The 14165-nt window shown below is 42.4% G+C and overlaps 1 protein-coding gene across 2 annotated transcripts in view; it reads right to left on the bottom strand.

The window, feature by feature from the left end:
- Positions 1 to 54: 54 nt before the first annotated feature.
- Positions 55 to 14165, bottom strand: part of OXSR1 (oxidative stress responsive kinase 1) — a 103395-nt gene continuing 89284 nt past the window's right edge. The window contains exons 12-18 of one of the 2 annotated variants that reach the window (XM_037014160.2): positions 12561 to 12596; positions 9376 to 9522; positions 8000 to 8064; positions 5473 to 5525; positions 3970 to 4038; positions 3094 to 3158; positions 55 to 2708 (exon numbers count right to left, since the gene is read on the bottom strand). In XM_037014160.2, the coding sequence (XP_036870055.1) occupies positions 2634 to 2708; positions 3094 to 3158; positions 3970 to 4038; positions 5473 to 5525; positions 8000 to 8064; positions 9376 to 9522; positions 12561 to 12596 (510 nt within the window). In that variant the 3' untranslated portion in view covers positions 55 to 2633. Of the gene's footprint in view, positions 2709 to 3093; positions 3159 to 3969; positions 4039 to 5472; positions 5526 to 6511; positions 6621 to 7999; positions 8065 to 9375; positions 9523 to 12560; positions 12597 to 14165 lie in introns of those variants that run through there. The other variant, XR_012125845.1, reaches the window with a different exon arrangement.

Here is a 14165-nt window from a genome sequence, read left to right as displayed (position 1 = left end):
ACTCCCCACGCCCCCCACCAACAGCCAGTAAAATAAACAATCCTTAAGCCTCCAGACAGTTTACTCTTTATTGATTAAAAATGAAGGAAACATGCAGCAAAATACAAAGTCAAAAAAAGTGGAGAGAAAGTCAAATATTTTACATCTTCCATAATCTAGCATACATCACGAGGAGGAAGCTCCATTTAATGATACATCATTATTTTATCCTCCAGATTTTTAAATAGTATCAGCTGGCTCTAAAATTTGGTTCCAAACTTAAGCAAGAAACCCAAACAAATCCTTTAGCCATTTAGAAAGACCATACACTTCACAAATAGCATTGGCACGTGTTACTTTGTGCTAAGTCATTCCCTAACCCAGGGGACCAGGGAATCCTGGGGACCTAGGGATAGAGGTACTGCCACTCCTGGGAAGGAGCAAGGTCACCCATCAGGTCACATGCTGTCCCACCTGGGAAGTTTCTGTCCATTTATTTTCTCAGCGTCACTGCAAAAGTCAGCAAAGGGAGTCTACCATACATCATGCAGAAGTAACACTGTCCTCGGGCTTGGTGCCTGCCTCCTCATTCCCAGCAGGGCAAAGAACAGACTGAAGAGGAGAAAGCTGCAGCCCACTTCTACGGCATGCCTTCCCCACCATGGTTCAGAGGCAATGGCTGGCTGGAGAAGCTGAATGGGGGTTGGCTGCGGCTTACTCCCAGCCTGGGCTCCTGACACCTCCAGACAAGAGTGCTCAAACAGAGTAGTACCACCTCCCACCACCCCTGGGATTCATGAGCAGATTACAATGGACTTGCTTGAAACCATAACACAGACTCTAAGGTAAACACCACTAGTCCTGAGCCAAAGAGGACACTCGCTTTTTCATACCTCATTCCCATCTCCCTTCCTCATTTCCCCCACTCCTTTCCCAAATAAAGAAAAAGAAAAGCTAAATATTTTTCAGCAAGCTGATCAAATATTCTTTTCTCTCTCTAGGATCCCTCCTCTTACCAATCTTGCTGGGTCCTGGGACTCTGGCATCTGATCCTCTGTATTTTCCCCTAACTCCCATCCCAAACCCACCCCCTCTTCCTCCATCCATCATCCATCCCTTTCCCAACATGCCTTTGCATCCAGGACAGGTGAAGAAAGCCCATGACTAAAACTACAAGCTCAGAACAAAACAAAAACTGTGACAATTCTGTTGTGGAGAAAGCTTTCAGAGATGCTCTGAGAGAACACGAGGTAAAGTGATCATGTTATTCAGAGACTATCAGTGCTGGAAAGGGCTCAAGTAATTCTGTAAGCGCCAACTCTCCCTTTTCCATGGGCCAAACCCCATCTTTGTGTGTCGTTTTAAGGCCAGACTGAGTATCCCTTTCACATACAAAACTTGTTAGGGCTAATTGCAGTTAGACAAAGGCTGACTGTGAAACAGCAGGAAAGAAAATCAACCCACTGGTTATTCACATATTGCATTATGAGTGCTCTTTTTTAAACCTAAAGAATAATTTATATTATTTCTGTAGAAAATCAAATGAACACTGTCTACTCATAAATCCTAAGTCACGGCACATGTGGTTTCACTTCCCACCTTGGGTCAGGTTCAGCACACAGATGTGTGGCCCCCTCCAAAGGGCCAGTGCATGAGAGGGCGGCAGAAGGCAGGCCTCTCCGGCCCAGTGTGAGTCTCCTTTATTGCTGTAGAAATCTCAGCCTTCCATTTCCTCATGGTGTGGAGGCCAGGCAAGTTGGTTTTCATGGGAGGATTGAGGAGCAGTTGTTCTTCAATTTAATTTTTTTAATTTTTTAAGATCTGAAAATAAATACTTCCACAATGCTATGAATTATTATTTTTCTTGTTCAAAAATCACTGCTGAGAAAAGTCACTTTCACAAGTGATAACTTGCTGTATTCTCTAGAGGCAGTCCCGAGTTCCACTCTGAAGGATCCAAGGCTGAAGTTCAACTACTGTCAGACACTGTGCACCAGCTGAAGTTAAGGCTAGTGACCCTTTCTGGAGGGAGTGATGACGAGGGGTGCCTGAGAGCAGCTTCAGCAAAATGCTTAGGAACATGAACAAAACAAGGACACAGTTGAGGCTGCCTCTATCCGAGGCTGTGCTTTTCCTAACAAGGCTGCTAGAATTCACATCAGATTTAAAAAAGTCAAATTATTCAATTAAAGTCTCTGGGCTCCAGGTGAACAATCAACTTTTAATTGCTACTTCATAGCAGAGAGATCCAAGCTGCCCACACCCCGTCAGGGGTAGGGGAACTGCTGGACCGAGGAAGCCTGATGGAGCTGCTGCTTTCCACCCTACACCACCCCAAGGAAGGGGAGATGGGCTGACAAACCTCCCTCCCTGGACTGGGCTGGCCGATTCCCAGAGGAAGGAAGACAGGGACACGCGCAGTAAGTTTACTAACAGGACCGTAGAGGGATGCTGGCTGGCCACTGGTGATCCAAGTTCTTTTTCCCTGTGGGAAAAGGGGGCTGATGGCAGGGAGAACATAAAGACAGACCTCTAAAGCTCCTAGCTGGGAGGTTTGCTGCTGGGTTCTTTGGCAGTAGTGGGTTTAGGCCAACAGAAGCAACAGAGAGATGTGTGTGTGGAATCTCCTTAGGCCGCCTGTCCAGAGCTGTAGTTTAGCTGATGCTGAGCTGGGCAAATCCTATTAGTTTACCGTCATCAGGAATATCTGAGCCTTCGACACCAGATGCCTAAGAACCAAACAGAATGGGAAGCTGTGGCTATTTATAAACAAAACTGCAGGCAGTAATTAAAACTAATACGGGGTCAGTGGGAGACAGCTCCTTGGAATACAAATGGGGAGCACATGAAGGCGTTTCTTCCAAGATGGGGGCTGGGTACAAAGCTGGAGTCCAACTGGCTAACAATCTCTCTGGACAAAGGCAAGGGTCTGGAGTTGGAGGCTTCCTGGGCCAGGAGAGGAGGGGAGGCCACTCAAAGGGAGATAGGAGTACAGGGCCTTGGGGAGGCTCAATGAACACAATGTACCCTATTTTTTAAAATATTCTCATCACTCAGGGTATATGGAAGCTGGTGTGTAAGAGAGAAGGCTTAATAAGGAGAAGGACTGAATACCAGTTTGAAAGTGACGGATCGATTTGACTGAGGTTCTTCCACAATTTTCTGCAAATTAGCTGCCACTGTAATCATAGAAACAGAGAGAATGAGAAGCTAAGTAAATTCACTTTCATTTTTTAAAAAGTTAAATGGTGGTTTAGAATCTTCTGTGTACAATGAAAATGGAAGCAGAAAGATGAATCATTACCCAAAGGAAACTACCTTTTAAACTCAACTCCAAGTAGCACGAACAAGTCTTGAGTGATTGTCAAATTAAGAAAGACTCTCGGGTGAAAGGCATATGATTTGCCTACTCATGGGACAGAAAACCTCAGATGGGCGTCATACACTGTGGCCTGCAGCCATTTTCTATTCTGCTTGTGAGCTTACAATGGTTTAAAAATGACAGAGATGGTGCACGGCCCACAAAGCCTGCACTGCATATCACTGGGCCACTTACGGAAACCTCTGCTGGGCACCCTGGACAGTGGTCTCCTTGTCTAGTAACACACAGCTGTGGCCTGTCTGCACTCCCCTGCCTCCTGCTTTCCTAGGACTAAATCTCTAATAAGCTTTGCTTACCTCTCAGACCCACAAGGGTAGAGTGCATCTTGCAAACCAGATTATATATGGCCAAGCATATGTTAACTTGTGACTTCTGTCACTATTTCTACTACAGTCTCACAGAGACCTGGGGGTGCTTTCAGTTACAGTCATCAGAGCTCCCAAAGCAAACTCAGAGGTAAGATTTTCTTTTCTGTAAGATACTGTCTCCAGTACCTGTTATTTCAGCAAAACCAAGAAAACTTGCTCCATGGAATCAAAGCCCGGAGTTCTAGGTCCTAAGTACAGAAACAAACATGGACACACAAGGGCAGAGTACAAAGTAATTACCTATTACTAAATCCCTTCCATCGACCAGGCCGGCAGAAATGAGTTCCTGAGAGACACCTTCTGCTGTATCTGCAAGGACAGAGAAGCAGGAGCCCCATTGCTTGTGCATGCGTGTCACCATCAACGCTCAGCAGGAGCCACCCTAGCTACTAGAGCCACAGAACCAGGCAGGCAGGGTCCTCCTCTCACAGAGGAATTCCTACTACCAGGTTATCAAGTGAGGGGTTCACATAGGTCTTCTAGAGGGCAGAGTCTCTACCAACCAGATGGCAGATACCAGTTCACTTTCTACACGATGGCGTGAGCTGGCTGGGCTCAGGCCCTTGTCAGGAGAGCACACGTGCCTTCTTAGGGCGACCCTGTCAGCTCTGAGACATGACGGTGAGCATGTAACATCTCCAGGGCTAATAAAACAGAATGACTTATTCTCAATTAAATCTTGAAAAAACAAACTGAAAACTCTTCTCTTTGGGAATTACATTCTCGAGTTTTTTTGCTGAAATCATTTTATTTGTCTGATGGCTTTCCTTCATGTCCTGTTATTCCAGGTGATACAATCTGAGCAACAAGTATAACTAGAAACCAAAAAGACGAGGACAGAGTGTCCCCAATTAACCTCACTTCCAACAGACTCAGTAGCACTGCTTCCCATGGGCTGAAACTTGCGCCCCTCAGAGGGAATGGGGAGGCCCTGGGGAGAGGTTGTCCATGACCAACTGTCTGAATTAATTTCTTAACATGGGACTCTGCCTAGTTTTAAGAAGTGAAATGGCTCTGCCTCTGCATCTGCATTTGGCGTCTTTCACAGTTAGCTGCTGCTGACACTGAGGCAGCACAAGAGCTAGCAAGGTTTCCCAAGGACAGCTGTCTGCAGCCTACTGGCCATTCGCAGATCTGAGCCCCCCGTAATGAAAGCAAGAAAGAAAAAAGGCCTTGTCCCAGGGAGAAACTCACAGCCAGAAACTTGCCTGATAGGGCTTGGCTTCAGCCTGGAGAGAGGAGACTGGAAGCCTCATTTCCTCTTTATCTTCAAGAGGACAGCCATGTTCAGTGGTAAGAACAAGAGCTTTGCACTCTTTTGAGAGATCCAAGTTTGAACTCCAGCGACACCTCTTCCCAGCTACATCTCCTCCCAGCTGTGTGAACTGCAATGGGTTACCTCACCTCTCTCTAAGCCTTGACTTACCATCTGTACAATGGGAATAGCAGTCTTTCCCAAGGGGGCTTTTTGAGAATTTAATGAGATAATGCTTACCACAATGCCTGACCTACAGTAAGCAGTCATTCCCACTCTATTCATGATTGTGTGTATTATACTGTTTGTTAAATGAGGCTACTAGTAAATAAACCATGTTTCTATTTTAGTCATATGCCCCCAAAGCCTTTTACACCAGGAACATTTTAACATCCTTTAAAAGCAAAATATATCTAAAGGGCAAAAGCTTCACTACACATCTCCTTAAATAAGAAAAATTATTGTTTTCGGTGTTTTTGATGCCTCACCTCTCCCAGGAGTAAATTCGAATCGAATATCATTTAGCTCTTTTTTTGAATTCCTATGAAAGAAAACAGAATGTGTAAATAAACTTGTGAATTTATGCATATACTCTGTTAACATGTATCCGGAAAGCTGAGCCTCAGGAAAGATTGTTCTGTCCCCCAAGACCATGTGATTCATCCTAATGAGTTCATACCACAGGGCTCAGAGGGACCACCTAACTGTCCTACATGACAACCCCCTGTACTTCAGTCCCCCTTTGACTGGTGTTAAAATCTCATGCATCTAAGGCAGTTCTCATCCTCATGCCCACTAAGACTGTATGAAACCAAGAGGAAAATCCGCATGTGCACAGGGAGGTGTGAGGAAAACGACACAGGACACCCTGTTCATCCTGAGACGCACTCCCATCCTTGGGCTCCAGCGCCTGCACTGCTCTGCCCACCACTGATCCATCTCAGCAGACTATGAGTAAAACACATGGTGCCCCAAATTCCACAGGCATTCAGAGGAGGAGGATAAAGCATACAAGGTTTGGAATAATGAGGAAGAACTTTAGAAGTACTTTTTAGATAGGACCTAATGGACAGTAGGATCTGGGCAGGCAGAGAAGACAGGGCAAGGAATTGGGCCCTCAGGGGCAGCAGAGTCGATACATGACTCCAGAGATGCCAACATGACTAGTGAGGCACAGGGACAGCCATCACTCACCACACCAGGCCCTGAGATCAACCAGGCTCCCTGGTGGTTCTGGTTAAAAGTGGAGAAATCAGAACATTATGTTTACAGGCAGACATGCCTGATCACTTAGGACCCAAGTCCATTTTACCTAAACAATGCAGAGGACTTTATTTCAGTCTGTTGGACAAATACTTGAGGATACTACTAAAATAGAGCTACCACCTCCAACACAACCTGCCCCAAGTCACTTTTCCCCTTGCACTGCCTTCTCTCTGCATGTGTACACAGCCTATAGTTTCACATGTACACTGCCCGAAGTTCACTTTGAGCTACAGAGGTACATAACACAAATCAACTGCCCACCTGGACCTGATCATCACGTGAGGCATTTCATTTTCTCTCTTCATGGTGTCCTTCCACAACAGCCTATAGTCTGCTTACTACACAACTGTTCAATCTTTCCTCCTGAAAGCTGGATAGAATTAAGATCCAATGTTCAGCATCACTTTAGTGACCTGCTATTCCAAGCACAAGCACCTTCAGAGACAACAGTGTGCTCAACTGAACTAAATGCACTTGTCACCCCTCCTAGTCATTTAACCTCACGGTCTTCATCAGTGAGAATAGGAATCTAGCTTCCTCTTCCATAAACAAGTCTGGAACACAGTCTATTAAGAAACCACCCCCTCAAAAAGCATCACTTACAACATCTCCCCCACCTTTCTGAAGCACACATCAAATAGAATTTTTGCACTGCCTTTTAGCTTCTGTAAGATTTCAAAACACTGTTTTTTAAAGACAAGTGGTATTCTTTCTGTACAATTAAAACAGGGTGAGATTTCCAAGGCATCCTACTAATTCAGAACAAGTACTAAGGATGAGACCAGGTAACTGAGTAGGCTTCTGCAAAGAAAAGGTGACCAAAGCTGCTTTCCTCACACTGATGGCTTAATTTCATTGCTCCTTGCATCAAAACCAAAGCATTCTCAGAACAGCTCTTTCTGCGTTTACCTCTATGATCATAATGAGAAGATGACTAGGAATCCCATGTGGAAGGAGGAAAGAGTTAATGACATTCAGCAGAAAAATGTTAGTAATAGTTACAGAAGGTCTGAGCTGTCTCAGACCATGCTTTTAGAACTACTTTTCTTTCCAATATGTTCATGAATAGAAAAAGTCAGGCTGTACAAAAGCCATAGGAATTCTGATAAGAAAGCTCTGGGACCCCAATGCAAGTCCTTGCAAAAGGAGAGGGTGAAAATGAATTGGTGAACAGACTTGCCCATGGCATGTCCTGTGAGAAATCTGTCAGGGCCTCTCTATGTTCCCTGCCAAGAGCCATCAATTTAGAACACTTGCTGTGGAATAGAGAAATAGACCAAACATATGTTTAGATGTTTTTCCTTTCATGTTTTAAGATGAAGGCCTTTCTATCAACTATCACAATCAGAATGTGCTCCACTTCTGGGTTAGTGATCTTCAAGTCTATGATATTTATCTGATTTCAATCATAAGACTAATCTTCAGATAAGCTGACTAGTGCTGCTCCCCAAAAAGCTGTTTCTCAATCACAGACCATACTCCGAACCTAAACTAGCTCTATTTAAAGTACACAATCAGTGGAGAAACAAGAGAATGTGTGTATCAGCTGTAGGACCTGTTAAGGTTCCAGGCTCTTATTTCTGAGGGAAACAATACACCTGCGGGCAGATACCAACTGACCCTGGGAGGGGACACAATCCAGCTGCAACCCAGGGTCCAGCTACTCTCAGGCACAAACTAGAAAAAGGGATGACTTGCAAAGAGGAAATAGCACATTCAGAGTATTCATAAAACAAAAGGTCTACTTACCTTAATCTTAGTACAAGACTGATTGGGACCCTGGTTTCCTGTGAGCCTGCTTCTGGAAACAGAGCCTAAAAAGCACAGAGGGGTAAAATCATTGCTGCACCATTAAGCGTGGGGCTGATTAACAGTAATCTGCGTGGCAGCAATTTTCTTCATCCCCACGTGAGCCAGCCAAGCCCCTATGACATGCCCCATGTGGAGGACACACACGCCAAGGCAGAAGCAAGAGCACAATGTCAACCTGAGCCAACAGTTAGAAAGCCAATCCTCAAACCCACAGGGAACTCCACACATGGCCACACTTCAGCTTTGAGCTTTTCAGAACCCCATTCCCCTCCACAAGAACACAAAGCTGGGCTCTTCCCTTTAAAACATCTGCCAGGTTATCTATCATGTGGCAGCACACGAGGGAGAGTCTAAACTGGCTGCCCCTTAGGAATCCACCCAAGCTGGAAGCTCCAGATCTTTTATAATGGCTAAACTAATTCTCTCTGAACTCTGCATCTGCCCTTTGCTTACTGGAGGACATACATTGGAAGAAGTTTGTTATAGTGAATCCAATCGTTGCATCAGTTTTCCTAAGACAACTGTATCTTTCCCCATAGGGTGAGCAGAAATAAAGCCTGGGGGGTGAAAGGTTTAATGAAACGAGCACCCTGACTGACAAGAAGCTCTCAGCACTGTGGTCTCCAAAGGCAGACATCACTGGAGTGCAAAAGAAACTGGAACTTTCATATTAATCTCTTTTCACCTAAAATGTTAGGGGAAAAACAAAACCTCTAATATTCAATAAAAGGACAGACTCAAGCCCTCACTGCAGCCATGGGGCAGAAGGCCACATGTGGCATATAGTACCTGAGGGTGCTGGAGGGCGGAATGGGAGTCGTGGCAGGCTCGCAGTGGGGCCCTGCCCACGCCAATGCTTTCCAGGTACTACCACTTAATGATGTTGTGAGCTGATTACGTACATCTATAGGTCACATTACCTGATCTCTCAAAATTGACAAATACCTTAAAAAGAGTAATACAGGAAAATCATGGATTGGAGACAGTATTATACTGCACACATAAGTGAACAAATAGGAAACAGAACTGCTGACAACTTCAGTGTTCGATGAGCTCTGGCTGCCACATTCCGAAGTGAACTACAGTAACGATCTAATAAAAACCTGGGAAGAAATTACCCCACCCTCCACTTATTAGCTTATTTTGTTGCTTAAAAACCTGTGTGAAAAATAAATTTCTAACTTGTTTGACAATCTTCCAAGACATGGCCCCGTCATATTAGGTCATGGGCCTGTCACATTAGGTGGCATTCCACTTGCTTCTGCTTCCTTCATCTGCCATGCAGGCCAGCCACCAGGGTGCACCTGCTTTACCTGAGCTGTCTTTGCTGGCTCTGCGGGGGCTGGGGCAGAGCCTTGGGTCGGCTGTGCAGGCACCTGCCCAGCAGGCTGAGGTAGATGAGCAGAAATCTGTTCTGGAACTTGGAGAAAAGGACCCACGGGATCAGTTGTTGGAAACAGCTGTGACAGAAACACACACACACACAGTGTTGTTTAAATTGAGTGGCAAGGGAGGCAGGTCTACTGACAGGCAAGCAGAGCCTTGAAGGCTGATATTTTTCAAAGTAGTTGCTGGGTAGTATCCTGGTATATCTCTTTATCTCTGAAAATATCTATTTCAAATGAAGTCAAATATTTCTAGGCTTTTTCATTTTTAACAACTTTTTTGAGGTGTTATTTATATCCCACTAAAGTCACCCACTGTAAATATACTATTAGATGATTTTTAGAGAATTTATATTTCTGCAAACATTACTAGAATTCAGCTTCAGAACACTTCCATTGACTCAGAAAGTTGTCCTGTGCCCACCCACATATAATTCCTGCTCCCACACCAAGCCCTAGGCAACCACTGATCTATTTTCTGTCTCTGTCAACTTGCTCTTTCTGGACATTTTCACATGAACAAAAGGGTATGATATTGCCCACTTTAGTGTTTGGCTTAACACAGTTTTCTGAGGTACAGCCAGGCTGTAGTGTCTACCAGCATTCTCTTTTTCCCTTCTTCAGAATAGCAGGTTATTATATCTTATTTCACTACATCTATTCTATCCCCTTTGCCCAGCAAAACAGCACCTCAAAAATATAGATTTAAGTATGTGATACAGAATTACAGAAGCTGTATTTTTCTACATCTGAGACCTTCCATTAGCAACCAGCGGTTCATTAGCATATCTGAAATGTTTTTCAAAATGGATGTGAAGCTTTATAACTAAAGTAGACACTATATACATTTTTTGCATGTTGGAAATATTTCATAAATTTTAATTATGTAACTTGGGGAAAAAAGACTGATACTGAGTTCCAAATAAAGTTAAGCATATTAAAGACTGTAAGATAGTGAAAAAAATGCAATGGTTAAAATTTAGAGTTAAAAGAGAAAAAAATTAAAGGGCAATCAGAGATATCTAATAGCTGATACATAAGCCAATCAAGGAGACAAAGAAGTAAAATTGTGTGTTCACTCAGCTTCATATAGAGGAAATCAAGTTGTTGATCTGTTTCGGATTTTGATAGAGAAAAGGAGAACTTTAAGATTAGTTTTGAAAATGTTAATTATTAACACTATTTCAAAAGGACAGTAAGCTTCAAGTTGCATGTACATATATATGTTCCTATAAAAAGGACAGAAGGGTTACACAAACAGTAATGAGATGATGTAGAGAAACTGGAACCTTGTGCATTGCTGGTGGGAATGTAAAATAGCGCAGCCACTATGGAGAACAGGATGGTGGTTCCTCAAAAAATTAAAAATAGAATTACTGTATGATCTAGCAACTTCCCTTCTGAGTCCAGACCTACACTAACTGAAAGCAGGGACTCAAACAGGTATTTGTACACCCATGTTCAGAGCAGCATTATTTACAACAGCCAAAAAGTGGGGGCAACCCAAGTGTCTGTTGACATATGAATGGATAAACAAACTGATAATATATACACAATGAACTATTAGTCAGCCTTAGAAAGGGGAAAAGGAAGGAAATTCTGGTATATGTTATTTAGATTAATCTTGAGGGCACTGTGCCAAGTTAAATCAGCCAGACAGAAAAGTACAAATCCTGTCTGCTCCTGCTTAAATGAGGCTTACAAAGTAGTACAGCTCAGAAACAGAGTGGGAGGGTGGGCGCAGGGGCTGGGGGACAACGGAGAGTTACTGTTTAAAGGGTACAGAGTTTCAGTTTCACAAGATGAAAAAAATTCTGGAATGGTGGTTGCACAACAGTGTAAATGTACTTAATGTCACTGAACTGCACATTTAAAAAAGGCTTAAAATGCTAAGTTTTATGTGTATTTTACAATTCTAAAAATAACAGCAAAGTAATAAGCATGTGAATATGAATATGAACATGTCAGAGTTCATATGGAGATGCTACTTAGGCAAAGGAACAGGAACCTAAAGAGAAAACCTGGATGGTGTGTGAAATATCCTCGTATTCAATTTTGGAGAAACTAAGAATTAGTCAACACAGGCTAAGTTACAAAGTCACAAATTATCTTGAAATCTCAGTAGGTTACATGAGTAAAAGTTATCTTTGGCACACACTTCCTATTTATCTATCTATGACCAGGAGAGGATAAATTCATTGTCACCCTCATTCAGGGAATGCAGGCCACACTGGCAGGGGCAAGGGAACTTGAAGAATCAGAGTGGCTCTTTCTCTGCTCACAGGTCATTGGTCCAAGTACTTGCCATGGCCATGCATAACTCCAAGGGGCAGGGAAATGCAACTCTACCACACATACCAAGAAGAAAAAGCTAGAAATCTTAGGGAGCAGCGTTGGCAGACATAGGCCTGTTAATATGCTAGGGTACAGTATTTATTTCCAGTCTTAAACAATACAATACTATGTACACAAATCCTATACATAATCATGTAAAAATAAAGTAGAAAAAAAAGCTACTTTCAAGCATAGAGGGGAGAACAAACTGGTTTAAGAGCAAGACATGCATACTATTAAACCAAGTACTTATCTTGGAATGCAGATGTGGTCAGATGAAAAATGAATGACAGAATGCACCAATGAAATGATAATGCTCTCCTGGTAATGAGTATAAGGCAGAGCAGCCTAGGGGGATCCTGTTTTATAGTGTTCCCTATCACAATGAAGCAGTTAACTAAAGGCAATAGACTCTATTTGACAAGAGAAGAGGTTGGGGGGGAAAAAACCCAAAAAGGAAAGGTAGCATATGACAAATTCCTGAACAGATCAATGCAAAAGGACCACTTTGTTTCAAGCAGCCCAAGCCAGAAAAGTAATTCGTAAGGTCAAGCAAGCAAGGAGCATACTGGGTCTCTAAGGCCAACTTTTAAAATGGATACAATGGCACCGATTTACTGCAAAGGTCCATTCAAACTCAGATGTGATACTTGTTAAAATTTGACTGGTGCAAGTTCTCTTTTCCATTTAGGCATATATTAAAAAATGTGCTTAACTTTAAAATAGAACCAAAACAAAAGTATATAAACTATACCAATTCAATACTCACAACTACTTACCTCAGAACTTGATAATGATTCTTTCACTCGGGGAGACTAAAAGAAACACAAAGAAAGGAGGTTTGTTTAACCCAAAACACAGGTTACTCACTTGCAGTCAGTTCAAAACTGCACAGGGTTGAAATGCAAATCAACCCCATTTTGCGCTGATCCACACATTAACTCACTGACAACTCTAGTAAAACTTTTCTGAAAAATGAAAACTGTGATGATACTATTGTATCCAGGTAGACTATAATGCATCAATGTACTTATGTTGTTTTAAGATTTCACAACTTGAGGTTTATGAGTCAATGTAATGAGACTGAATCTTAGGCAGTAGGGAAGTCATAGTCTTCTACGTGAGATTCTTTTTACAGATCATGAACATGTGTGCATAATATCCCAGACCAAATGTTAATACCAGACCAAATGTTAACCTTCAAGTTAATTTTCAACACATTCTCAAAGCAATGTAATTCTGACTATGGGCTTTAATGAGAGAACACTTGAGCCAAAACTGAAAAATCAAGAATATATAACTACTGTATCGCAGCAAGTATGGCCAACCCAAAATCTTTTTTTTTACTTTGTAATTGGAAATAATTTCAAAATTACAGAAACATGGTTAGAATAAGAATACGAAGAACACTGTTTTACCCAGACTCACCCATCACTAACCTTTCTTCCACATCTGTTTTATTTAGATGCTCACTTTCTCTCTTTTAAAACATGCATATTTAATCAGTCTCTGTTTCCACACTACTTAAGAATGGGTTGCAAATATTATAGCTCTTTACCACTGAGAAGTCACTGTATATTTAACAATTGGGCTATTCTCTTACCTAACCTCACACTACTAACCTATAGCATCAGTAAATTTAACAATACAATACTTTCATCTAATTTACTGCCTGTATCCAATTTTTCAACAGACTTGCAATGTCCTTGAAAGACTTTTGTTTCCCTCCCAGTACAGGACACACACCACGACTGTGTACTGCAGTTGTCGGGTCTCTTCAGACTTTTTATATCTGGCTCATGAATTTTTTGAAGCATGTAATTCCCCCCACCCCACACACTTTTATTTAAATAGAATGCTCCTAATCTGTGGTTAGTCTGTTGCTCCCTCATGATTTAGACTTAGGTGCATTTCCAGTTGCAATTGTGCATGTGACATGTCCCTCCTGGGGTACTGTATCTCAACGAATCACATATCCGTCTGCCCTCACTAGTGATGTAAACTTTAATAATTTGTCAAGGCAGTTTCTGAGTTCCCCACTATGTAGTAACTATTTTTTCCCTTGCAACTAATAGGCAATCTGTGAGAGACATTTTAAGGCCATCTAAATTTCCCGCTCACCAAAAGTTTCCCTTATATGTAACATTTGTTCTGATCCTTGCCTGATCTTATCTTTAGATGGCTACAAAATGAGATCCCCTCCATCACTCCTCCACATGTATCTATCAGCACTGGTGGTTTACCATAATGAAAAAAACCCCTTTAACCCAGTATTTATGTCTCTATCTATTATTGGTATGGATTCATAGATTCCTGTTTTGTTAATGATTTATAATTTTTACTACACTCTTATTTTCATGGTCAAATTACCCCTAATTTGGCCA

The sequence above is a fragment of the Manis javanica genome, chromosome 15, assembly GCF_040802235.1.
Source record: "Manis javanica isolate MJ-LG chromosome 15, MJ_LKY, whole genome shotgun sequence".
Lineage (NCBI taxonomy): Eukaryota > Metazoa > Chordata > Mammalia > Pholidota > Manidae > Manis > Manis javanica.
The sequence above is the reverse complement of the archived record's forward strand: the minus strand, read 5'-3'. Positions and strand labels throughout refer to the sequence as shown.